General features: G+C 47.5%; 1 protein-coding gene across 5 annotated transcripts in view; it reads right to left on the reverse strand.

The window, feature by feature from the left end:
- rnf123 (ring finger protein 123) overlaps window positions 1-24,746 on the reverse strand; it is a 112,898-nt gene that overhangs the window by 5,027 nt on the left and 83,125 nt on the right. For all 5 annotated transcript variants that reach the window (XM_026166582.1, XM_026166581.1, XM_026166580.1 and 2 more), the window contains one exon: window positions 21,363-21,457. In XM_026166582.1, the coding sequence (XP_026022367.1) occupies window positions 21,363-21,457 (95 nt within the window). The remainder of the gene's footprint in view (window positions 1-21,362; window positions 21,458-24,746) is intronic.

Here is a 24,746-nt window from a genome sequence, read left to right on the forward strand (position 1 = left end):
ACACTGTAACTAACACACTGTCACACTGTAACACACTGTCACACTGTAACACACTGTAACACTGTAACACACTGTCACACACTGTCACTGTAACACTGTAACACTCTGTAACACTGTAACTAACACACTGTAACACTGTAACACACTGTCACACACTGTCACTGTAACACACTGTCACACACTGTAACTAACACACTGTCACACTGTAACACACTGTCACACTGTAACACACTGTAACACTGTAACACACTGTCACACACTGTCACTGTAACACACTGTAACACACTGTCACTAACACACTGTAACACACTGTAACAAACACACTGTAACACACTGTAACACTCTGTAACACTGTTCAAAGAATGAAAGCAGCACTTTTGAATCAGAGTACAACATCAAGTCTGTGAAACTGGGATTTTGATCTGCTCAGGTCATTAGAGGAGGTGTAATCAGCTACTGTGCTGTTAATGAAATTACCAACAGGTGCAGCACAGACCTCAATGAGACCCCCCCCCCCCCCCCCCCCCCCCCAAACAGGAAGGGTCTACAGCTGGAGGACTCTGATAGCTGAACTGAAACACCGGCTGTGCAGCGTACTGTAAGCTGTGCAGCGGGGAGCCACTTCATAAATGGACTGGACCCGTGTCAGCGCCTGCCCTGGGTCGAAGATGAAGATACTGATACCAGAATCCAACAGTACAGCTGTAGGACAGGATGCTTCGGTCCACCCGACGCCGCCAGGCTGCACCTCAGTGATGAGCTGGTCCAGATGTGGGAGGAGTTCCCCAGGATGCCATCCATCAACTCATTAAGAATGATGTGTGTAGAAGATGTGTGGCAGACTCGACCACGTTCTTGTACTTTCAAACGCTTTCCTTTATTTCGGTTGTTGTCACTTACACACCGGGCCAGCCACACATACACAACTCAGGACCCAGTTCATTGTTTTTATGCGAAGAGGCGTGATTGCTGATGGTGCTCCGGTGTGTCAGCCTTCCCTGCCGCCACATCACAAACTACGCCCACCACAGCGTGACATCGAGCATGTGTACAAGCACGTGGGGGCCGTCCAAACTACCGAGCGCCCGCTGCATCATGTTTTCACATTGATTTTCAGGGCGTCTTTGAACTGAGCCCTCTGTAGGCTGATCACTTCCATTTCCATCGACCTACGTGGCATCCTGACGTGGCATCCTGACACGCCACCCGTCCACATCAGTGCAGATATCAGCAGGATTTTCTGATGTGGGTTTTTTGGGTCACCCTTATTCTCCCTGAGTGGCAGGTGTGGGTTATAAACAACCGAAATTCCCAATAAGTTAATTAAAAAAACTCGCACACAGCATGCCGTCAAAAGCTGCTTCCAGGGAACACGCGGCAGGCGGGAACCCGCCTGTCGGGTGATTACCCGTCACCTCTGCTTTCTTCTTCTCTCTCTCCTCCTCACCGCCGTTAATCCCCTGCGTTTAGAGGAATCAATACTCTCTCCCTGGCTGCGTCTCCTTTCAGCACCTCCTCCTCCTCGCCTGACACCTTCCTCTCCTCTCTGCCGCTGATTGTTCATTTAAGTCTCTGAAGACTCTGGACCTCTGACACCTCACTCTCTCAGCTCAGTCCGCTTCCCTTCACATTTTCCTCCCACCTCACCTTCATCTCATTTCATCACCTGATGTTTTTCTCTTCTCGCTGCTTTTCGACTGAAGATTAGAGAAGAAACCGTTTACTGAAAACCACCTTTGTTTTCCAGTCCTGAAACCAACCTGCGACTCTCTGATCTGAGTCTGAACACTTGTGTTTGTGATGAAAGAATCCCGTCCCTTTAAATTTATTCTGTTTTTAACGCTAACTGTGCAGCTCTCGATTGAACGAGGTCACATAATGAGCTGAAAGCAGCAGCTGACATGAGTGGAAAAGTGGCAGAAAGATGGAAATGAGCTGCTGGTGACGAGCCGACTGCATCTACAGCAAAGCGGCTAAATGTTAAAATTATGTTTTCATATGAAGTGATTTACGCCCACTCGAAGGTGTGAAACGCTCTGATAACAGTGGAGTGGGTCTCTCCTCAGACTGTGAAACAGATCAGTGTCAGAAGAATTACAGAGCTCGTGTTTTTCACAAGAATGGGCCGACTGAAGCCTTTTACCGGTCACACAGTCAACAGCGAGAGACCGAACCTGCACCGGTGTAGCCCACCTGTCAGTCAAATAGGCCACGCCCCTAACAATGCAAACATCCCCCCAGCATACAGGTGTTACGAAGGGGGAACGAAACATTTCTGCTGAAGAGGAGCAGAGAGATGGTCACTTCCTGTCTGACAGGATGAAACGTAAACACTTTCATTGACACATACTTTTTTCTGCAGGTAAACTCGTGAGTCGTGCACGCTCATGCACTCCTGCTGCTTCTCTCCATCTGCTCCTCGTCATCTTCAGCTCCTTCTCGCCCTCTTCTTCTCTAAATCTGGTGTGAAAGCGCAGCCGCTGGAGTTTCCCTCAGCCGCCGCCTCCTCGCTCTTCAGCAGCTGTCGCTCTGATCCCACCTCCTCCACACGGCCGCACGTATGCAAATCATCATCAACCTCTGACTCCATTACAGGAGACTTCAGATAGTTCAGCTCATTAATATTCATTCTAACAGATGAAGTAAGAGAGAGCAATCATCCTTCAAGACCTCAGTGAAATTAACCGTTAATGGTCTGGGAACGTATTTATACTGGCCACAGTGTAAGTACTCATCAACCAATGAGAATGCAGCATGATGCATGGATCACTGACATGCTGTTTCCACTGTAAAAATAAATAAAATTCAAATTCAAATTTTATTTATCACGTACACAGTCATACACAGTACGATATGTAGTGAAATGCTTGGACAACTGCTCGTGACCTAAAGAAAACAAAAAAGGAAAAGGCTATGAATAAGATAGGAAATAAATATGAAAAATTAAAAAGGGTAAATTTAACTAGGAAGGAATAAAATATAAATTAAGGTTAAAAATGAAATAACTGTACAACACAAATTAGAATGAAGGGTAAATTTAACTGGGAAGAATAAGATAAAATATATAAATTAAAGTTGAAAATAAAATAACTGTACAACAAAATACACAATATAGAACTATATAAGAATGTATGAAGAAATATAAATAAATATATACACAATAACAGCAGCTGTACAAGTATTAACCGGAAATGAAGAATATAGTGACCAGTGTTGTGCAAAACCAAAGTCCAGAAAGTCCAGTGTGTGTGTAAGAACCATATGTGTGGGTCAGTACTGTGTGGTGGTGTGATTGAGAGACCGTATCGCCTGCGGGAAGAAGCTCCTCCTCAGTCTCTCTGTGTTGGTCTTCAGGGAGCGGAATCGCTTTCCTGACCTCAGCAGAGAGAACAGTCTGTTGTTGGGATGGCTGAGGTCCTTCACCATCTTCCTGGCCTTGGTCCAGCACCGCCTGCTGTAGATTGAGTGCAGGTCAGGGAGCTCGGAGCGGATGGTGCGCTCAGCTGACCGCACAACCCTCTGTAGAGCTCGTCTGTCCTGCATGGTGCTGTTCCCGAACCAGGTTAAGATGTTTCCCACCAGGATGCTCTCTATGGTGCACGAGTAAAAGTTCCTGAGCACCTTGGAGGGCAGTTGGAAGTCTCTCAAGCGTCTGAGGTGGTAGAGACGCTGTCGGGCCTTTTTCACCACGGTGTTGATGTGACAGGACCATGACAGGTCCTGCGTGATGTGAACTCCGAGGTATTTGAAGCTGTCCACTCTCTCCACTGGGCACTCGTTGATGACGGGGGTCTGGTAGTTCCTCTCCTGCTTAGTGCTGAAGTCCACTATCAGCTCCTTTGTCTTACTGACGTTTAGAAGGAGGTTGTTCCTCTGGCACCAGTTCTCCAGATTCCTAATCTCCTTCAGGTAGGCCGTCTCGTTGTTATCAGAGATCAGGCCCACCACGACGGTGTCGTCAGCAAACTTGATGATGGTGGTGGAGCTGGTAGTGGCCACACAGTCATATGTGTACAAAGAGTACAGCAGGGGGCTCAGAACACACCCCTGGGGGGCTCCAGTGCTGAGAGTGGTGGAGGGTGAGACATGTCCGCCCATCCTTACTGCCTGTGGTCTGCCAGTTAGGAAGTTGGAGATCCACTGACACATAGATGAGCTGAGTCCCAGATGCTCCAGCTTGGTGGTGAGTGTGGAGGGAATTATGGTGTTAAATGCAGAGCTGTAGTCTATGAAGAGCATTTTAACATAATTCCCCCTTCTAGTGTCCAAGTGAGTGAGTGATGTGTGGAGGAGATGAGAGATGGCATCGTCTGTGGAACGATTTGGACGGTAAGCGAACTGTAGTGGGTCCAGTGTGTCTGGTAGTGAAGAAATGATGAAGTCTCTGACCAGGCGTTCAAAGCACTTCATCACTACTGAGGTGAGGGCTACAGGGCGATAGTCATTGAGAGAAGCAGGGTGGGGTTTCTTCGGGACAGGAACAATGATGGACTCTTTGAAGCATGTGGGGATCACCGACTGAGATAAAGAGATGTTGAATATCTCAGTGAACACAGGAGCTAGCTGGTATGCGCAGTCTCTTAGGATACGACCTGGGATGCCGTCTGGTCCTGCTGCTTTCCTGGTGTTCACTCTCTTGAAGGCTCTCCTTACTTCATGCTCGGAGATGACGAGCACGTTTCCGGTGCTGGCAGTATCTTCCTGTCTGCAGCCGTTAGCGCCGCTAACACTAGCATCATTGGAGACCTTAGCTGCAGCCTCGAAGCGAGCATAGAAAGTGTTCAGCTCGTCTGCCAGAGCCACGGCCGCGTTCGTCATACCGGTTGTTGGTGCTTTATAGTCCGTTATTGTCCTTAGTCCCCGCCACAGGCTCCTAGAGTCACTCTGTTGGAGTTGTGACTCTAGTTTCCTCCCGTAGCGCTGCTTCGCCTCTTTCACCGCCCTCCGCACGTTATATGACGCGGCTTTGTACGGGTCCATGTCCCCCGTCATGAGTCCCGTGTTGTAGGCAGCGGTGCGGGATCTCAGAGCGTCGCGGATGGTTTTATCCACCCACGGCTTCTGGTTGGGAAACGTTGTGATAGTCTTTGTCTCCACGGTATCATCCGCTAGTTTCCCGATGAATCCCACAACCGCTTCCGTAAACACGTTGACGTCATCGTCGGAGCTGTTTCTGAACATGCCCCAGTCTGCGTCATCGAGTGCATCCTGTAACGCGGCCACCGATTGATCCGTCCAGCGCGCGACCTTCCTCTGAACCGGAACTTCCTGTTTCAGCCTTTGTTTGTATTTTGGCATGAGGAAGATGGCGGCGTGATCAGATTTGCCAAACGGAGGGCGGGATTGTGCCTTGTAGCCGTCCTTGACCGTAGTGTAGCAGTGGTCCAGTGTCCTTTCACCTCTGGTGGGGCAGGTGATGTGTTGATAAAAGTTCGGCGCTGCGCGTTTGAGGTTGGCGCTATTAAAGTCCCCCGTCACAATAAGCGCAGCGTCCCGGTGTTGTGTCTGGTGCTGTGTGAGTGCCTCATGCAGCTCGAATAAGGCGGTGACCGTGTCCGCTTGTGGTGGAATATAAACGGCACTTACAATGACCGATGTAAATTCCCGAGGTAGATAAAAAGGACGACACATGATGGACAGTAGTTCCAGATTTGGTGTGCAGGAGCGTGTGAGAGGAACAACGTTCGCACTGTTGCACCAGTTGTTGTTCACCATTAAACACACGCCGCCTCCCCTTGACTTCCCCGAGTCCCGTGTCCTGTCCATGCGGTGAACCGAGAAGAACTCGGCCGGCTGGATGGCGTGGTCCGGCACCGCTGGGTTCAGCCATGTCTCGGTGAAGCAGAGGAGATTGCAGTCCCGAATGTCTCTCTGGAACTTTATCCTGGCCCTGAGGTCGTCAAGCTTGTTCTCCAGTGACTGGACGTTGGCGAGCAGGATGCTAGGCAGAGGTGTGTGGTGTGCACGAGCTCTCAGCCTGTTCCTGACGCCGGCTCGCTTCCCTGTAGGCCGCCGCCGCCGCTTCCCTTTGTTCTCCCTCAAGATCTCACTCGGCCAGCTCGGATCCGGAGTTAAAAACTTCGAATTGTGAGTACATTGTAAACCAATAGAAACAAGAGTGTCACTGTCATACCTAATGTACCCAATGGTGATGATTTTGCCGATTTAGAAACGCTGAAAACTAACTTAAAAAACAAAGACAAAGAAAAAGTGGTCGGAGCAGTCGTGACGGCAGCCGACCTCACCGGCGCCATCTTTAAATACAATACAATACAATATCTGGAGATAACATCAGTCCATCCACAGGGGCCACGCTGAGCTAACATACGTGTGCTGAACACTGCAGATAAGAACATGTCCTGAGACTTCCTACAGTGGACCGATCACAGGCACTCACTGCAGCATCACGCTGTCCTATCAGCTTCTGAGTGCAGGATGCTGAGGGTTAGCTTGATGTGGCCTTTTGGGCTGTCCTGCAGGTTTTAGATGTGTCCTCGATCCAACACAGCTGACTTAAATGGATAACTGACCTCCTCAACATGTCCTGAAGTTCTCCAGAGGCTGGTAATGAACTAATCATTTGATTCAGGTGTGTTGACCCAGGGTGAGATGCTGCAGGCCTGGAGTTTCCCACCCCTGAGATAAAGAGTGAGTCTGTACACCTTGGACCGGTCACCTGCCTGAGGACGTTGGACCAGAGCACAGTTTGGTTTTGGTCTAAAGTGTCTGACATGAGAATCAGCAGTCTGATGCTGACGTTCTCAGCTGAAGAAAGGTCTCAGGGTCTTCAACGTGGACAGATGAATGGTGCAGAAGCTGAAGAGGAGGAGGAGGAGCTGAGAAGCGTGAAGGAGAAACTGGTTGAAAGACAGAAGCAGTGGGAACGAGCTCGACTGAGTCTGGGCTCCGTCGTGGGTTGAGGAGTTTGGAGTACAGCTGGTACTCCTCCACACTGGGAGGAGCCAGTTGAGGTGGTTTAGCATCTGTGCTTGAAGCCTGCTACAGCCTCTCAGGTGAGCTGTTTCAGGTGTGCCCAACTGGCCCAGGAGAGATCGCTCGTGTCTTGGCTACCTCAGGGCCCCCTGAGCTCATGGAGAAGGTGATCTGTGCATCTATTCTAAGACTGCTTTGGTGACCCTAACATGTGTCTTTGGATGGGAGGAGGAAACTTGAAAATCTGGAGAAAACCCAGAAAAGTGAAGATAAAACATGCAAAACTAAAAATGTTTGGGAAGAACCAAGTTTATCTTTAGCTACCTTTAGCAAACTACAGTAAGGATCATCACTGTGCAGCATCAGAGGACCTGCACACTCGCCCGAGTGAGAATCCTCTGCGGAGCTGAGGACGCACGAGGACGGGATTGGAGTCAAAAACATGAGTCTGACGCGATAAACACAGGAGCCTGCATCGGTCAGCTTGAGTCCTCGTCCTCAGAGCATCGTTTAAATCAGCGAGCTCTGCTGTTCACATCCAATTTGAACTTCAGGTCTGGTTTCACACTTTGATTAATTTCTAGCTGCAGGAGAGCTCTGAGGAGAAACACGACAAAACGTTACCGAAGAAAAGCGTCGTAGCTCAATGCTCGCTGATGTGAACGATATCGTGTCGTTCTGCATCTCACACCAACACGGTCACATGACAACAAACTCACAGGAAGATTTCTGCTGACAGTTCAAACAACCTTACAGAGCTCCACGTGTCTCTGAATCCAGCTGTCAAACACAAGCTGTAACTCATTTTCTGTCCTCTGGTTTATAATTCAGCTCAAAGGGGGAGGAAGGCGACAGTGAAGGATTAGGATGTCAAAAACACAACACAAAGCTGAGATCCAAGTTTGGGGAACCCGAGGCTTTCAGAGTGTGCACAGACTGGCACGAACATAACGAGGACACAAAATGTAAGAGGGATGGCCTCAGAACAACAAGGAGGCAAAGACAAGCAGAGAAAAACACACAGCCTGCAGAGGAGGCTCGACTCAGAGCCACGAAAGACTCCGAGAAGCCGACGGGATTCGCCGAGGGCCAAACGTCCCATCGCCATGTCTGAGGGGACCGTCCATAAAATTCCATCTTCCTTCATTTCCACCAAAAACAGCTAAAGCTTTTATTTTGAAGGGCTTCAATAACCTGAGAGTCACTTGTGTCCGTGAGTCTTCTGAGCATGTTCCTGACAGTACTGTGAGAGTACTCTGCCTTTTGTATTACTGCATGATAACTGGGTTTTTAGGTCATGTATTTTGTTCACGATTGGAGTCGAATATCCTGGCTGCTGATTGGCGCTTTGTGTTTTTTCCCCCCAAATCCCTTTACTTGGTTTTCCAGTTTTCTCTTTCCATAAAGATGACAAAGATTCAAATATAACTGGTTACATATATACGGTAAAAGTTGAACAGAATGGGAAAAAAACAAAAGAAAGAACAACAACAAACAACAACAACAAAGGATGTTATTCGTCAGACTACCAATGAGGCTCAGTGATCGTTTATATCTGTGCTGTATTGAAGAGATCTATGAAAGGTTGCCAGGTTGAACAGAATTCCTCCCCCTTAATAGGAGTTTAATTCTTTCCAGCTGCAAACGTCTCATTACATCTTGTGTCAACGCTGATGTGGTAGGAGGCACTTTTTGTTTCCAGTTTAGTAAAATTAAACGGCGTGCCAGCAGCGTCACAAAACGTATTACGTTATTTTGGGTGGCTGACAAATCTACAACAACCGGCTTCACTCCAAATAAAGCGCAGATTGGGTCTGGCTTCAGAGTTTGTATTAGAATCTCAGACAAAGTTTGAAAGACATTATTCCAGTATGTTGTTATACAGGGACAGTTCCAAAACACACGCGCCAGTGAAGCAGGTTGCTGTTTACATCTTTCACAGGACGAGTTTACATTTTTGACAGTTTCAACTTTGATAAATGGAGTCTGTGTAGCACTTTAAACTGTAAGAGTCCATGACGAATACAAACAGAGGAAGAGTTTACATTTTCCTGGGCTTTTGTCCATTGACTGTCTGTGATTCTCGTACCCAGGCCACACTGCCAGGCCTCTCGCAGATAGTCAAGTGTGACATCCAGTTGTGACAAAGCATTGTGAACTTTTGTTATTAGTCCTTTCTTGAGTGGATCAAACTGGAATAAGTTATCTAAGGCAGAGTCTGGGGGCCGATCTGGAAAGGATGGAAAAAGCCTCCCTTCAAAGCTTCTGATCTGTAAGTATTTGAAGACGTCATTACTGTGCAAGTCAAATTTTTCTTGCAGTTTCTGGAATGTGGGAAAAACCTTGTTGATGAATAAATCCTTTGAGTGCAGCCCTCTGTGGTTCCATTGGAGAAATGAGATGTTTGAAAGTGATGGTGTGAACGTTGCGTTATTCATGAGTTAGTATGGAAGCTTCCTTACACCCGAAATGTTTCCTTATCTGTGTCCAGATTTTAATTGTGTGAGAGACTACAGGACTCTTAAGGTCGTGTTTAGGGATAAGGAGAGCTGAATAGATCATAGCCTCTAATGAGGAGGGGTAACAACTTTCACTTTCCATCGCTGTCCAGTCAGCCCCCTTAGTGCACAACCAAAACAACATGGAAGGAACATTACACGACCAACAATACAGACGGAAGCATGGTAACCCCATCCCTCCCTGACCTGTCGGTCTCTGCAGGTCGCCTTTCTTGATTCTTGGGTTCTTTCTGTTCCATATGAAACAGGATAGTAAGGAGTCTAATTTATTAAAGGCTTTATTAATCACAATAGGGATACACTGAAATAATATTCATTCTAACAATGTTTATTCTTCCTGTTAGTAAAGTTGGTAGATTGATCCATTTGTCTGTTATTTTTGGTTTCATCATATAATGTAGAGTTCCTTTACAGTTGACTGGGAACAGCACACTTTTGGATAAATTCAGTTTGTACCCTGACACTTCTTTGTTTTGCAGTCTCCATGATGACTGGGACTGATTTTGCAGGGTAAGAGATATACAGTAGTAAATCATCTGCATATAGCGAGACTTTATGTTCTGCTTTTCCCCTTTGAATCCCCGTATGTTCCTCTGTTGAGCGCCGTAGAAGAGCTAACGGGTTCAATAGCTAATGCAAAAAGCAGAGGTGAGAGAGGACAGTCTTGCCTTGTTGAGCGATTCAGATTGAAATAGTTGGAGTGGACATTGTTTGTTTGTACCGACACTTTTGGTTGGATGTAGTTTAACCAGAGAAATAAATTTAGGGCCAAATCCGAACCTCGACAGGGCCGAGAAGAGATAATCCCACTCCACCCTGTCGAAGGCCTTCTCCGCATCTAAGGAAAGTAAAATTTCAGGGTTTGGATTATGCTTGTCTTGCGTATAGATAATGTTTAGCAGTCTCCTAATATTAAAAAACAGCTGCCTGCCTTTAATAAATCCTGTTTGGTCTTGACTAGGGATGGGTACCGGTATCGTTCTGACATAAACGGTAGTAACCAGACCGAAAAGCAGCGCACATTTCGGTGCTTTATTTCGGTGCTTTATTTTCCTGAGCTGTGACACACTTTAGATTCTAGCCAATCATTTTACGTTTCCGAGGATAGTAGGCGGGGCCAGGTACGTACGTTCTGTTAGAGCAGAGCTACAGATTAAAAATGCCCAAGGCGAAGCGGTCAAAGTCTGGCTGTACTTCACAGCAAAAGATGCAAACTCAGCAGCAACAAGTGCTTTAAGCTGATACTGTCAAATGAGGTAACACCTCGAATCCGATGAAACACCTGGCGACGCATAGCGTTTTTTTTAAAAGCCGAGAAATGCGCCGTATTTGATAGCTTGCTGCGAGACCTCACACCGAGCACATCTACTGCGGGTGTGGTGCCTGTTATCGGACCCGGAGTTAGCAACATCCCCCAAGAACCCGAAGAGGAGAGTCCTGGCCCCTAGCCCTGCCAGTGTAGCAGAAATGATGAGGATGATGATGCAGCAGCAGCCGTTCTTCTCTGCGTGAGTAGCTTCATGTTGTTCGTGTGTAATTTACGTTGAGTAGGCTAACCACGTTATTACATTAATGCATGTAAGGTGAACTAGCAAACATCATCATAGTTACATGCGGCTGTCTTCTTGTTTGATGGCAGATACTCCCTTCACCCTGGCCAAAAAGGCTAAAATGACCAAAGAAAAAGTGGAAAACAGTTAAACATGAGAGGTTTTTGGACAAAGTTTGTGTTTTTCCATTGTTTAAGCACTGCTTCCAGCCAAGAGTGATACCATATATGCCCCATAGCTGCAGAAAAGGCTAACATTGTTATCTTTTTACAAAAAACAGCTGACCATGAGAGGTTTTTGGACAAAGTTTGTGTTCTCCATTCTTTAAGCACCGGCACCGTTTCAAAAGTACCGGTTTGGCACCGGTATCGGATAAAACCTAAACGATACCCATCCCTAGTCTTGAGATATAATTGTTGGTAGAACTGTTTCCAGGCGTCTTGCTAAAATCTTTCCAACTATCTTATTATCTACATTAATTAAACTGATCGGTCTGTATGAAGCCAGGTCTAAAGGGTCTTTTTCTTTTTTATAGATGTGAGACAGTGCAGATGTATTCTGTATGTAAGTAATTTGACACACATACACAAACTTTTTACAGTGGAGCGAGGACGGTTCAAACACGTGTGTCTGCACAGCCGACACCATGAAGCTCAGACGCACAAACCAACGCAAAGATAACAAACGACCGCAGAGTTCTTCATCTTCCAGCTGCTACCTTTAGGGGGCGCCACAGAGGATCATCTGCCTCAATCCCAGCAGCCTCCTCTGCATGTCCACCTCCACACGAACCTCCTCTGTCTTCCTGGCTGGCAGCTCCATCTTTAATAAAGAGCTGAGCCGAGCCTCTGGGAATAAATGTATCACTAAGATCTAAAAACATAATTTCCTCAGACTATTGTTAATCATGCTGCATTTAGCTGCACTGATGTGTTACAGTCACATCACAGGAAGTGAAAATCTCACTCTGCAGACCGACCCGCAGACACCATCATCATCTGCAAGCTCGAAGCAGCGAGAGTTTAGGTTAGCAGAGCGACGTCTCCTCGGCGACTCCATCTGACGACAGAGGTGATCACCTGATTTTTAGCAACTTACAATTCAGATGTTCGGCTGTGACTGGTTTTTCTAACACTCTCAGGCGACTGCTGTGTGATAGGACCCGAACTGCCAATACCAGCGTTGGTATCAGATCGATATTTGGATGTGTAAACCGCGCTCTGAGGGAATCTGCAGCCGTGCTGTCCTGGCAGGAAAACAGACACTTAAAGCTTTCTGCAGACGACCATCAAGCAGCTGTCGGGTCACAGACGCTGAGTAGCGCACAAATAACACAAATACCACAATCTGCCACAGGAAACTCAGAAACGCGGTGTGTGTGGGGTGGTAGCTTTGATGTGGCCTGCAGGCTGCATGTGTGCAAATCTGAGTCCTGACGGCAGACGGTCTGAGGGCAGCGAGGCCCACAGGAGGACGGCCGATGTCATCAGTGGACCGAGAGTCCAAAATACCACAGGAGGAGAAAATGGGGCAAAAACAAAGAAGTGTGGGGGCGGGAGGAGGAGAGAAAAGCAAGCATCCACAGAGCGAGCGAGGAACAGATGACAGAGGATAATGATGCTAATGATGAGGAGCAATCATGACTTCAACAGAGAGCAGAGGCAGCACACGACCATCCACTCAGGCGTCACTGAGTGTTTGGGTTTCATTATCCCATCGATGGAAGGACGGAGAGCAGAAAGTATTCAGCTCCACAAAACATCTTTTTTAAAAACTAAATTAAGATAATTAAAAATCTCAAAAATTAAGACGAATAAAAAAAGATGAAGTATAATCTTCAGGCTCTTATGAAGCAGCTGCGACACAAACACTCACCCGTCCAGTTTCTGATGCTCAACAGACTCACAAGGAAGAAATCTAAGCAGATTCTTACTCTGGATGGCTGCTAACTTTCTGCTTCTTAATTCAGATCAAACTGAGGTTATTGTACTCGGCCCTGAAAATCTTAGAAATATGGTATCTAACCAGATTCTTCCTCTGGATGGCATTACCTTGGCCTCCAGTAACACTGTGAGGAACCTTGGAGTCATTTTTGACCAGGACATGTCCTTCAACGCACATATTAAACAAATATGTAAGACTGCTTTCTTCCATTTGTGCAACATCTCTAAAGTTAGAAATATCCTGTCTCAGAGTGACGCTGAAAAACTAGTTCATGCATTTATTACTTCCAGGCTGGACGACTGTAATTCATTATTATCAGGAAGTCCTAAAAACTCCCTGAAAAGCCTTCAGCTGATCCAAAATGCTGCAGCAAGAGTCCTGACAGGGACTAGAAAGAGAGAGCAGATTTCTCCTGTTTTGGCTTCCTGTTAAATCCAGAATTCAAAATCCTGCTCCTCACATACAAGGTCTTAAATAATCAGGCCCCATCTTATCTTAATGACCTTGTAGTACCATATCACCCTATTAGAGCACTTCGCTCTCGCTCTGCAGGCCTACTTGTTGTTCCTAGAGTATTTAAAAGTAGAATGGGAGGCAGAGCCTTCAGTTTTCAGGCCCCTCTTCTGTGGAACCAGCTTCCAGTTTGGATTCAGGAGACAGACACTATCTCTACTTTCAAGATTAGGCTTCAAACTTTCCTTTTTGCTAAAGCATATAGTTAGGGCTGGACCAGGTGACCCTGAATCCTCCCTCAGTTATGCTGCAATAGGCTGCCGGGGGATTCCCATGATGCACTGAGTGTTTCTTCTTCACTCACTATGTATTAACAGACCTCTCTGCATTGAATCATATCTGTTATTAACCTCTGTCTCTCTTCCACAGCATGTCTTCATCCTGTCTTCCTTCTCTCACCCCAACCAATCACAGCAGATGGCCCCGCCCCTCCCTGAACCTGGTTCTGCCTCAGACCTCGAGGTCTTCAGCTCGTTGCCAGTACTCAACCACACAGTCTGAAACTTTTCTCACCACAGCTGAACTGGAGGCTTCATCTAAAGGGGCGGTGCCAGCATGGAGCACGAGCGCGCTCAGAGCTTTTACCTCCACTGACGTAAACTCAACGCAGCACAGATACAAAAATACAGCAAAACAAAGACACACGAACCGAAACTTTTGTAGTATTTAGTTAAAACGACTGCAGCTCTGATTTAAGGTTTAACGCCTGTGTGATTTCAGTGACCTGAGACCTGACGCACCTGTACGCAGAACAGTGACGTTTAACTGCAGTCACGCTGTCGCCGGCATCCTGTCCTCAGCATTCATCTGATCCCCAGTGCTGATTGGCTGCTCAGGTACAGTCAGTTTCATCATCACAACATTAAACACAACACGAGCGTACCGAGGTAGTGGTGCCCGCTTTTTGAAAATTAAGTTCAAAGGTCACGTGTTTAAACGCACCTTAAACATAGAGTTGGATGTCTCGAGGCCAGTCTTCTATAAAGACAGTGTTGCTGTCTCAGATCGACACGTGGTCGACAGCGTCCATGACACGCAACGTAACGTTCGATAATGTGTCATTTCAAAAGCGTCAGCTCTAAGAGCCGTGCTTACAGAGCGCTTTGCAGTGAATCAGAGTCGACTCCCACTGAGCGAGAGCCGCTCCTCACTTAATTCCCTTTGGCTGCTCAGCTCTCACACAGCGGCGCAGCTATGCTCCAATCACTCCATACTGCGGCCAATCACATGCGAGGATATAGGATAATATCATTGTGTGAAAAACAGAGAGGGTGATGGACGAGACAGTCAAGTGGAGCGTGCGTCGGTCCTCTCAGTAAGTGAGACAGTGGACAGCGGTGAGGAGGGCTGTGCGAAAGCAAAAACACGTGGATATGCCTGAGACCCGTAACCGAAGCAGCATCTGGCTGCAGTTTAAAGACGTTTTTGTCTCCGTCTTGACTACAAGTCTACTGATGAGAGCTGGTCTCTGTCCCCAGTTTGTAACCACAGAAGAAGAACGTAGAGGTGAGGAAGAGGACACCTTTATGAAGGGTCCTTTGAAAAGTCTAATATCATGCATCAGCGGTTCAGAAGCAGAACAATCAGGCTTTAACCCGCCATCGATGAGCGCCTCATGCAAAGCGAAACACACGGCGTCTCTGCTGGAAAGGTCAAAGTTCAGGCAGCCGGTGCCGCGTGAAGGAGGCGAGGAAACGTGAAAATTCCTGTGAGCAGAATATGAAATCCTTGTTATTCCTCTGACGCTGCTCCACCAATCAGGATCGGCGGTTGTAACGGCGAGCTGGCTGACGTGTAAATATAAACGCAGACAGGATGTCGGGCTGATCGGATCGTTAGCTGAAAGAAATGTCAGCCTCTGACTTCATGACACACCAGGATGTGTCGTTGTTAGTTTTTGTTAAATTATAATGTACATTTGTAAATAAAGTTTCCTACAAAGCTCAAGTACAGACACAGACTTACTGTTTAAAGTCTTATTTTACTTTGAAAGGAGGCGATCGTCACAGACGGAGTCACGATGAAGGCTCGTCTGCAGTCGGTGAAAACACAGAAACCACAAGAAGATTTTAGCTTATTTTCACCTCCTTTAGTCAAACTGAAGTACTGCACTGCAAACTACTCCATTACAGAGGTCCTGCTGAAAGTACTCAGTGCAGCTCTGCTGCACATAAACAACATGATGTCGTCCTAAAACCATCAAAGTTTTTCCCAAAGTGTCTCATTATTCACTGTTTGAAGATAACTTGGTGATAAATACAGAAGGATGAAGAAAGCACCGTAAACACTGTTGGTTCATGTTGCTCATCGTTCACCTGGCTGCCCTCTGGTGGTGCTTTTGAGCAGTGCACTGTAATACACGACCTGTTGAAGGTTCTGAAAGCCTTTGGTGTTAAAACTGCAACATCCAACACAGAGCAAACACGGTTCCTCTAAACTGGAGACGAGTGTGGTTTCCCTGCAGTTTAGCTTCAGTTAGCCCGGCTGTTCGCTTGTTTCCTTTACGTTTGTATACGTACGATATAACGTTCTAGTTAGCATCACACCATCAAAGGCTACAAACCGTCAAATATAAGTTAGTTTTACTGTTATTTGCTTTCTTTAGGGCGTCACTGGTTACAATCATGTGACTCAGTCAGGTGGAAACTGGTCCTGACCAACCTGATCAAACTGGTCAAGATTCAAACTGAACACGTTCCACTCTGGTTTTTACTCTTCAGTGTTTTTTACGTGTGAGTCACAGTTCAGGGTGACGACCTCTCACAGACGAACATCAATCACCATGATCACGCTGTGACGACGAAACCGACCAGGCAGAACATCAAGTCCAAACCTGAGCAGCTCTCAGCTGTAAAACACTGCAGATTTAACACACACACACACACACACACACACACACACACACACACACACACACACACACACACACACACACACACACACACACACACACACACACACCATCCAGAGGATAATCACTGGAGCTTTAACACCCATCTCCATGGAGCTGGTTGCCCTGACATCCTGTGTGCTGTCCTGGCAAACATCAGCAAACACAGAGAAAGCAGTCAGAGTGTGTGTGTGTGTGTGTGTGTGTGTGTGTGTGTGTGTGTGTGTGTGTGTGTGTGTGTGTGTGTGTGTGTGCGTGCTTTAGCGATCGATGGACAGCAGCAGCTAACCGCCCTGACAGCTTTTCAAACAGCCTGATGATTTAATCTCACACGGGCAGCTGAAAGTGGCGTCTGCAGGGCTGTGCTGGGGGCAGGCCGTCTCTGCGACCGCGGCTTTCTGAAACCTGGAAAGTCAGCATCCATTATGACACAAGTTTCCACTGCCATTAAAGACGCGCGAGAAGAAAAGAACGATCGCTGCTTCCGGCTGCAAAGACTTAGGTGTGAGTATCAGAGAGCCAGCAGCCGTGTGCCAACCCACCTCTCTGTGGAAGCTCAGGTCCACTCAGACCAAACCTCGTTTTATCTCACGCAGCGTGTCGTAATAATGAGAATAATGTCCTGTCTCAGCGACTGATTTTCCACTTATTCTGAGGTGAAGTAAAAACTCCGGACGTGCTCTGATCAATCTGCTGCAAACGCTTCAAAGTGTCGGGAAGTCGGCGCCGAAAGCAAAACCGCTGACTGGTGCTTCGCTCGTTTCCTGTTTTACAGGCTCCACACTCCAGACTGAAAGTCACAGAAAAACGATCAGCCATGAAGGTTTGACCTTTGACCTAATAACCACCTGCATCGCCACGGAGATAAGCACCATATTCCACAGACGTAACTCTTTGTGAGGAGGTTGCAGAGGTGGTGCCCGCCCTCCCTGCACCGGGGTAATCCTGCTCGATAAGCTCTGTGATGGTAATAAATTCCTGCAGGATTACACAGCGCGCAGGAAAAACTGCAACGTTCAATTCTACACAGTTTTATTTATCTAGCGCCAAATCACAGTCGCCTCAAAGCGCTCTTTATTATAAAGACCCAACAATCAGATGACTGCGTACGAGCAAAGCGCTCACAGACCCAGGCTCAGGGAGGGGCGGGGCCATCTGAGAGAGCGGTGCGTTTCCACAAACAACACAAATGAAGAACGACCAGAGTCAGACTCACCTCCACACCTGTTTGGGGTCTACGAGGAAGCCTGGGTGCTACGTGATTTTTCTGTTTTGGTGCTTCTCAGTGTGAATGTGTGACGGCGAATGACAACAGGCCTCGGTGAGCTGTGATCAGACAGCAAACAGTGTTTTTGAAGAAAGCGCCACTGTGTGAAAGGGGTGTGTTTATAGCGGAAAGTAGCCCTGCCCCAACAGAAGGAGGCGGCGACCCAGCGGCCGTACCTGCACAGAGTGCTCGTGCTGATAAACCGAGAGGCTGCGTCACAGACGTGGGGACTGTTTGCAGATCACATAAACAACTTTCGATCGAAGCTTTTCTGTGATCGTGTTCATGCGTCTAGTCTGGTCCTCAGAGATAACTGGGACCACACCTGCCTCGCTCCCACTGTTCCCAGAATAAGATGCTTCAAACATCCTGCGCCTGCAAAGACTCTTTAAAAATAGAAGAACTTGTAGTTCTCCTGATAAATGTTTAAACGATCATACAAAGTTGTGGTTACATAAATCTTGAAAAGGTTTTTCTGGGTGAAGCGCTTACATCTCGAATTTCTCAGAAACATCTGGTGTAAAATGCTTCGGTTGCTTCTTCGTGTCTGGCTCGAGCGTGACCTGTGAGTTTAACAGGAAATGATGCGGCACATAGAAACACAGCAGCGGTTTGTAGCCTCGCTCCACAACGAAGACGGCGATGGTCTGCCCGGAGACCCTCTGCTGTTGAAGCGGGAGCGTCAGAGTTTTCACACAGTCTCCTTTTACCGCCCCGAGCCTCTTCTGCCTCTGGCTCGCCCACGTGGGCGACAGCTTCTTTCTTGGTCGGCGCTCTCTCAGACGTAAAACTGGCTTGACCGTGGAAGCTTCGTGGCAGGTTTGAGTCTCGGTTATTCCTCAATTGTTCCTGAACATCCTAACCAATTTCCTCTCGTCGCGAGGAAGCTGGTTACGATGTGACGGCACATCTGGATAAACTCACGTACAGCTGTTTGAAATGATGATCGTGTCTCTGCAGACACGTTCCCAGCTCCTGTAACCTACAGGTTTGATTCTTAGATCTTCACTGAGTTCCTTGGACTTCGGTCAGTCTGACGAATGCTGCCAAACAAATCCTTTTTGTGCTGTAAAGAGGACCCTTCAGCAGTCATCACTCCCCATAACCTCGTCTGCAGCATCTTCAGCACCACTTATTAAAGCGTCATAGGGAAATACAAACAGTGTCAAGCTTGTTTTTTAAAGTCGCTGTACAATCATTCACCCTGGAAACAGAGCAATTAAAGCCCGACGTTCATGCTGATGAGTGTATATAAACATCTGGGCACAGCTGTATATTCAGTGTTTAGCCTCGTCTGCCAGACCGAGCTGGGTTTGTAAATGGTGTGTGTGTGTGTGTGTGTGTGTGTGTGTGTGTAATCAGATATCTGACGTTCTCAGGTGTGTGTTGTTGGGAGACGAGTGTACTTCGAGGCTTTGTGTGAAAAACACGCTGCAGCTTGAAACCACTTAACATTTGTCGGCGTGTCTGGACTGAGGAACACTTTCCAAACAAGCAGCATAACTTCACATTAGCAAAAGTCATTTCCTACTCGCAGCTGAACGAGAGCAGAGAGCCATTAGTGGGTTTGTGGAAATCCACCTCAGGCGGCACTTACACTCTGCTTTCTTTTCCATTTTTCACGTCCTCGGTGTCTCCGTCTTTGAAGGCTGACTGAACGCTGTGCTTTCATTACCAGCTTCTAATAATATTTTGGCTCTTATTTCATTTCCGGTTCTCTGAGCATGACTTTGCAGGAAAGTGATTTACACGCAGCGCTTCTCCTGCTTTATCAATAATAAATCCTCCACTTCAGCCGGCCGAGCTCTGCGGTGGAGACAACGGGGAGAGTCCAGGATCGGGTTTCTCCGCGGAGACGGCGAGCAGGACGAACAGACACCTCGCAGGAAATGGCTTTCTCTCACAATCACGTTTTTCCAAACTTTAACTTTTTAATCTGCTATGGTCAGGTCAGCTTCATCACTTATTAATTACAGACTAATTATATATTGATCAGCGAGGTCCTTCTGTTGTGTTCAGGTTTACTTTAGTCCTCACACAGGCAGCGGCGTTTTCCTGTGAGCGCACAATCAGCATCAGCAGGTTTAAAGAGTCTCAGCAGCTATAAATAAATACCAACGTCTCAAACACAACGTCTCTATTCTAACAGTTTACTGCGCCTGCTTTATGCAAACATGCAGAGCGCGCACGTCCCAGAACCAGCAGCAATAACCACAGACACTGAACCCCGAGCTCCTCCCAATGTCCATCTGTGTGTGTTAGACAGCACTTAGGCATAGATGGAAGCTCTGTGAGTGGTGTGTGGGTGGTGCAGCAGAAAGTGCTTTGGCGCTATAAAAGGACGAGCCCATGCATTTGCCAGAACTCCACCTTAATAGCAACAGAAGAAGAAGAAGAAGCGGCTTCGTGGTGTCGCCGCTGTCAGCAGCTCCACATTGGACAGAATTCACTTCCTGAACAAGTAAATCCTTTTTAGAGCTCAATATTTAAAGTTTTTTTAGGGGCGTGGCCTCTGTGACTGACAGGTGGATGGTGACCCAGGTGCCTGTAGCTGCTAGCTGTCTGCTAGCTTCACCTGAACTGCACTGTGTGTGCGGTGTTGGGGCATTTTTAATGAATCATGTGACCAATAATAGGGCTGCTAGAGCAGAGCAATATGGCCAAAAATATTTATCACGATATACGTTTGAAAATTTGCGATAACGATATAACTGACGATATAACTGACGCGAGACAAAATACTTTACAACTCCTCAACTTTATTAGTGCAAAACAACATCAATGTATTTCCACTTCAACAACCAGCTGTTTTTTATCTGCATTAAAGTTATATAAACATTTAACAATGCAAATGCAAATTCCTCGCTGACAGTTTAACCAAAAGGCATTTCAGTGGAAACTGGCCGACACATCCTCAGTGTAACCATGTATAACATCCACAACACTTTAAAAGAGGTTAAACACACACAGTACGGTAACATTATGCTGAAGCACAGCACGTATCACTCCGCGAGGCCCCGCCTACGATAGCCGTAACGCTCCGACAATCCATCAAGCGGTGCGGCTTCGTAGCTCAGCAAAGTCGTACTGAAACATCTGACAGATTTTCGAGCGCCGTGCACATAAAATCGTCTCGAGGTCAGTAAACACAACCAGAGTTCATACATAAGGCACACGGGATTATAAGGGGCTCTGTCGACTTTCAGAAAAATCAAAGGATTGATTTTAAGTGCGCCGTATTTTCCAAACAACACGGTAATAACGGCGGCCCGCTAGCATGCGCTACCAAAAATAGTGCTTTGTTGTGTGTCTGAGAGTCGAAAGCTAAACCAGTTCCACACCAGTGAAGCTGCAGCATTTTTACAAACCAGTTCAGGTTCATCCGTTTCATTCAACGATCCGCTTTCGCCCTTCTTATTCTCCGTCGCCGCCATGCTTTTTCCGCCATGTGTGTATGAAAACAAAGGCACTGCGCATGTGCGTTTTACCCATATTCTATCGCCATGTTTCATTTTCTTGTCGTTGCCCAACATTACACTGATATTACCCTGAACGGTATGATATGGCCCCGCCCTAATGGCTGCTGTTACATATCAGTAACAGCAGGTACCTGAGCCTGTGTGAGGCTCTCATGAAGTCTGTGGATGCAGAACCATAACCAGGTCTGTGAGCGACGGGTCACATCGCCACGTCCATGTCTTTTACATTGGTGTGCTTACAGGTGTGACAGGTGCAGGTGTACTTACAGCTGTGCTGGCTGCAGCCTGCTTGGACTCCTCGGTGAGAAAGGCCAACATCAGCTCCACCCTGTGCTTCTCCTCCTCACTGATGTAGTCTGTGTCTGTGGGGGACACAAACAGGGCTGTTCATGGGCTGATCTGAGGATCTCTGCAGGGAAGGAGAGCTGATTGGATGTGGTGAAAACATCAGGAAACTAAACTCTGCGATGTCGTTAGTTTGTAAACATAGAGGTGACCTGTACAGGTGTGATGCAGATCGTTGAAGACATGAAACTAATATCTCATTTTGCCTGAGCTCGCAGTGACAAAGGATCCTTCCAAAACTTACAGGATTATGTTGAAGTACTTCCTGTAAGTCTGCGCTGAGGGCGGGACATTACTCTCCATCACCTCAGAAACAACAGCAGCAGCGAGAGCCTGAAGCCGAGAGCCCGGCTGGTAACCACCGCGGTGAATCCGTCTCTGGGTTTGAGCACTTACTAAACCAGCGAACACAGAGAAAACCTGACTTTGCTGAACTTCGTTCTGAGCCGCCTCGCTCTGAACTTTTAGAGAACTCCTACCAACAAACTACCAAACCAATCACACGGTGTGTTTAATGAACACCAAGCAGGAAACGGCTGCGGGGACACTCGCTGAGAGCCGAGCCATCGTCCAGACGAAGCTCGTTTCTGCTGAGTATCATCTCTGGTTTATACAACTTACTCCGTTATGATTCAGAACGTCCCCATTCGATTTTTGCCTCGGGCAGCCAGAAATGTTATAATTCTGATCATTTATCAGTGCATAACCATCAGAGGTGTAAGCATCACAACAGAAAAACATGAAGCAAAATATTCTGCAGTCGATCAAAAACCATGAATCAACATAGCAGGAGCTGTGCAGGAAGTCAGAGCGAATTAAATACAACGTTTATCAAACGTGAAGCGTAGTTTGATCTTCTTGTGCTGCTGGTTCAGTCAGTTTTGGTCACAGTGACGAAACTGCAGCATCAGAACCTGTGAGCTGCGGGCTTTCAGTCCGACGGCGTGTCCGTGCAGTCGGGTGAACGATCCACGCTCTGTGTCCACGTGTTTGTACCGTCTCTCATTTACTGTTTTAGCTGTTTGGTGGTTGTTGAAATAGTTTTGTGAGCTTTAAGCTGAGATTCAGGTGTTTCTGCCAATAATAATCGACCCAGGACTTAATTGATCGATATCCCGTTATTCAGACTAAAATCGATTTGTTAAACTCACGCCTCGTTTCTGCTGTCGTCTGTGGCCTCGGGTAAGGGCGGGGTCACAGATCGATGGTAAATCATCAGCTTCTCTCCACCTGAATGGTTATCTATGTCCCACCCCTGCAACTAACAAGCTAATAGGCAACCAAATCAGGAGGTTAATGAGCCAATCGTGCTGCAGAGATTCAGGACAGTTGGAGCTCTGCGGTTTCAGGCACATCTTACTCTGCAAAGATGGACGCGAGTGCACTTAGTGGCTCGTTGTGGCTTCCATGAATGAGCACAGCGTTTGTTCCATGCTCTGAGGAGGAGCCACAAACATTGCTGGTGCTCCAGACTGAAACTCTGATTTCTGAGCTGTTCATCACAGATGTGACTCCTGCTTGCAGTCACAGACTGAACATGCTGAGCACAGCTTCTCCTTTAACTCCTGCCCTCCATTTATTCACCCCCCCACCCTCTCACTTTATGGCCTTCGATTTGTCCCCCCCGCCGCAATCAGATCCTCTTTCAGCTGAGGGCAGGCTGTGAGACTGGCTGCTTGGACGGCTGCCATGTTGATCTGCAGTGAAACGTTACAACCAGCAGAGCTGATGTGTGCAGGACACAGCAGGACGTCACCAGAACCTGAGACACAGATGGACCGTCTGCAGCATCCACAGGCAGCGCCCTACAGATCTGGTCTGTTTGGAGGTTTATCAGAAACATCATCTCCCATAAACCAACTAACCTTCACCTGGAACACGACAGACGCAGAGCGGGCCTTTAAGCAGCTCCGTCCAATCACAGGCCTCTGCTGCCTGCGAGGAGCCACCTCGCTGTGTGACTCTGCATGGACACGTTTGTGTTCCCGTTTCTTCAGCGTGCTGATTGGTGGAGCCGTTGTGTGAAGGACCCTTTACAGTTAGCTCCAACAGACCTCAGATCATAAGACTGCACGCCGTCAGTAAGATTAGGAGAACGCCGGCGGTTGCATGTGATGAAAGTTGGTGCGAGGTGGAGCGAGACGGAGAAGCCGATGAATCTGTGAGCTGATGCGGATCTTTTTAAAATGACAAAGAAAGATCTCAGTGGAGGATGTGCTCTCCTCTCAGTCTCTTCACCAACAGACGCTGAAGCTGCTCACATTAACCAGCATCCACCCATTCTCCTGTTCTGAGGTGGAGCTGCCTTGCAGCGACAGGAGCAGGTTATCTCCTCCTGGTGGATTGTGACGACCTGCCGGTCACCTGTGGTCCGTTCTGTCAGTCCCTCCCAGAGAGGACCATAGGTGATGGCCCGAAGGTGGAACCAAGCTTCACCCAACACGCAGCAGCGTGTGACGGAGCGCAGCAGCCGAGCACCCGTCACAAAGATGGTGAGCTCCTGCTCGACTTTATTCCATGATGATGGAGTCGCTGTCACCTCCTCACCCCAACAGAAGCAGTGGCTTCTCCCGGGATGAGCAGATTTGAGGGTTGGTCCTGTGGACTCCCGAGCAAACAGCAGCCTGCAGACTCGGGAACAAACACTGAGCCCTGAACACTGAATGCTGTTCAACAAGCAGAAACCAGGGAGGCAGGAATCTCACACAGACTCCAGGGTCCACACGGCAAAGGCTCAGGCTCACCGAGAACACGCAGCGACACGTCAGGGACAAAACAAACACTGAGACAGAGGCAGGGGACAGGGGACACAAGAAACACGAAGGACACAAGAAACACAAGGGACACAAGAAACACAAGGGACACAAGAAACAGGGGACACATGAAACACAAGAAACACAGGGGACACAAGAAACACAAGAAACACAGGGGACACATGAAACACAGGGGACACATGGGACACAGGGGACACATGAAACACAGGGGACAGATGAAACACAGGGGACACATGAAACACATGAAACAGAGGGGACACATGAAACACAAGAAACACATGAAACATAGGGGACACAGGGGACACATGAAACACAGGGGACAGATGAAACACAGGGGACACATGAAACACAGGGGACACATGAAACACAGGAAACACAAGGGACACATGAAACACAAGAAACACAGGGGACACATGAAACACATGAAGCACAAGACACACATGAAACACAGGGGACACATGGGACACATGAAACACAGGGGACACATGGGACACATGAAACACAGGGGACACATGGGACACATGAAACACAG

This window comes from Astatotilapia calliptera, chromosome 5 (genome assembly GCF_900246225.1).
Source record: "Astatotilapia calliptera chromosome 5, fAstCal1.2, whole genome shotgun sequence".
Classification (NCBI taxonomy): domain Eukaryota; kingdom Metazoa; phylum Chordata; class Actinopteri; order Cichliformes; family Cichlidae; genus Astatotilapia; species Astatotilapia calliptera.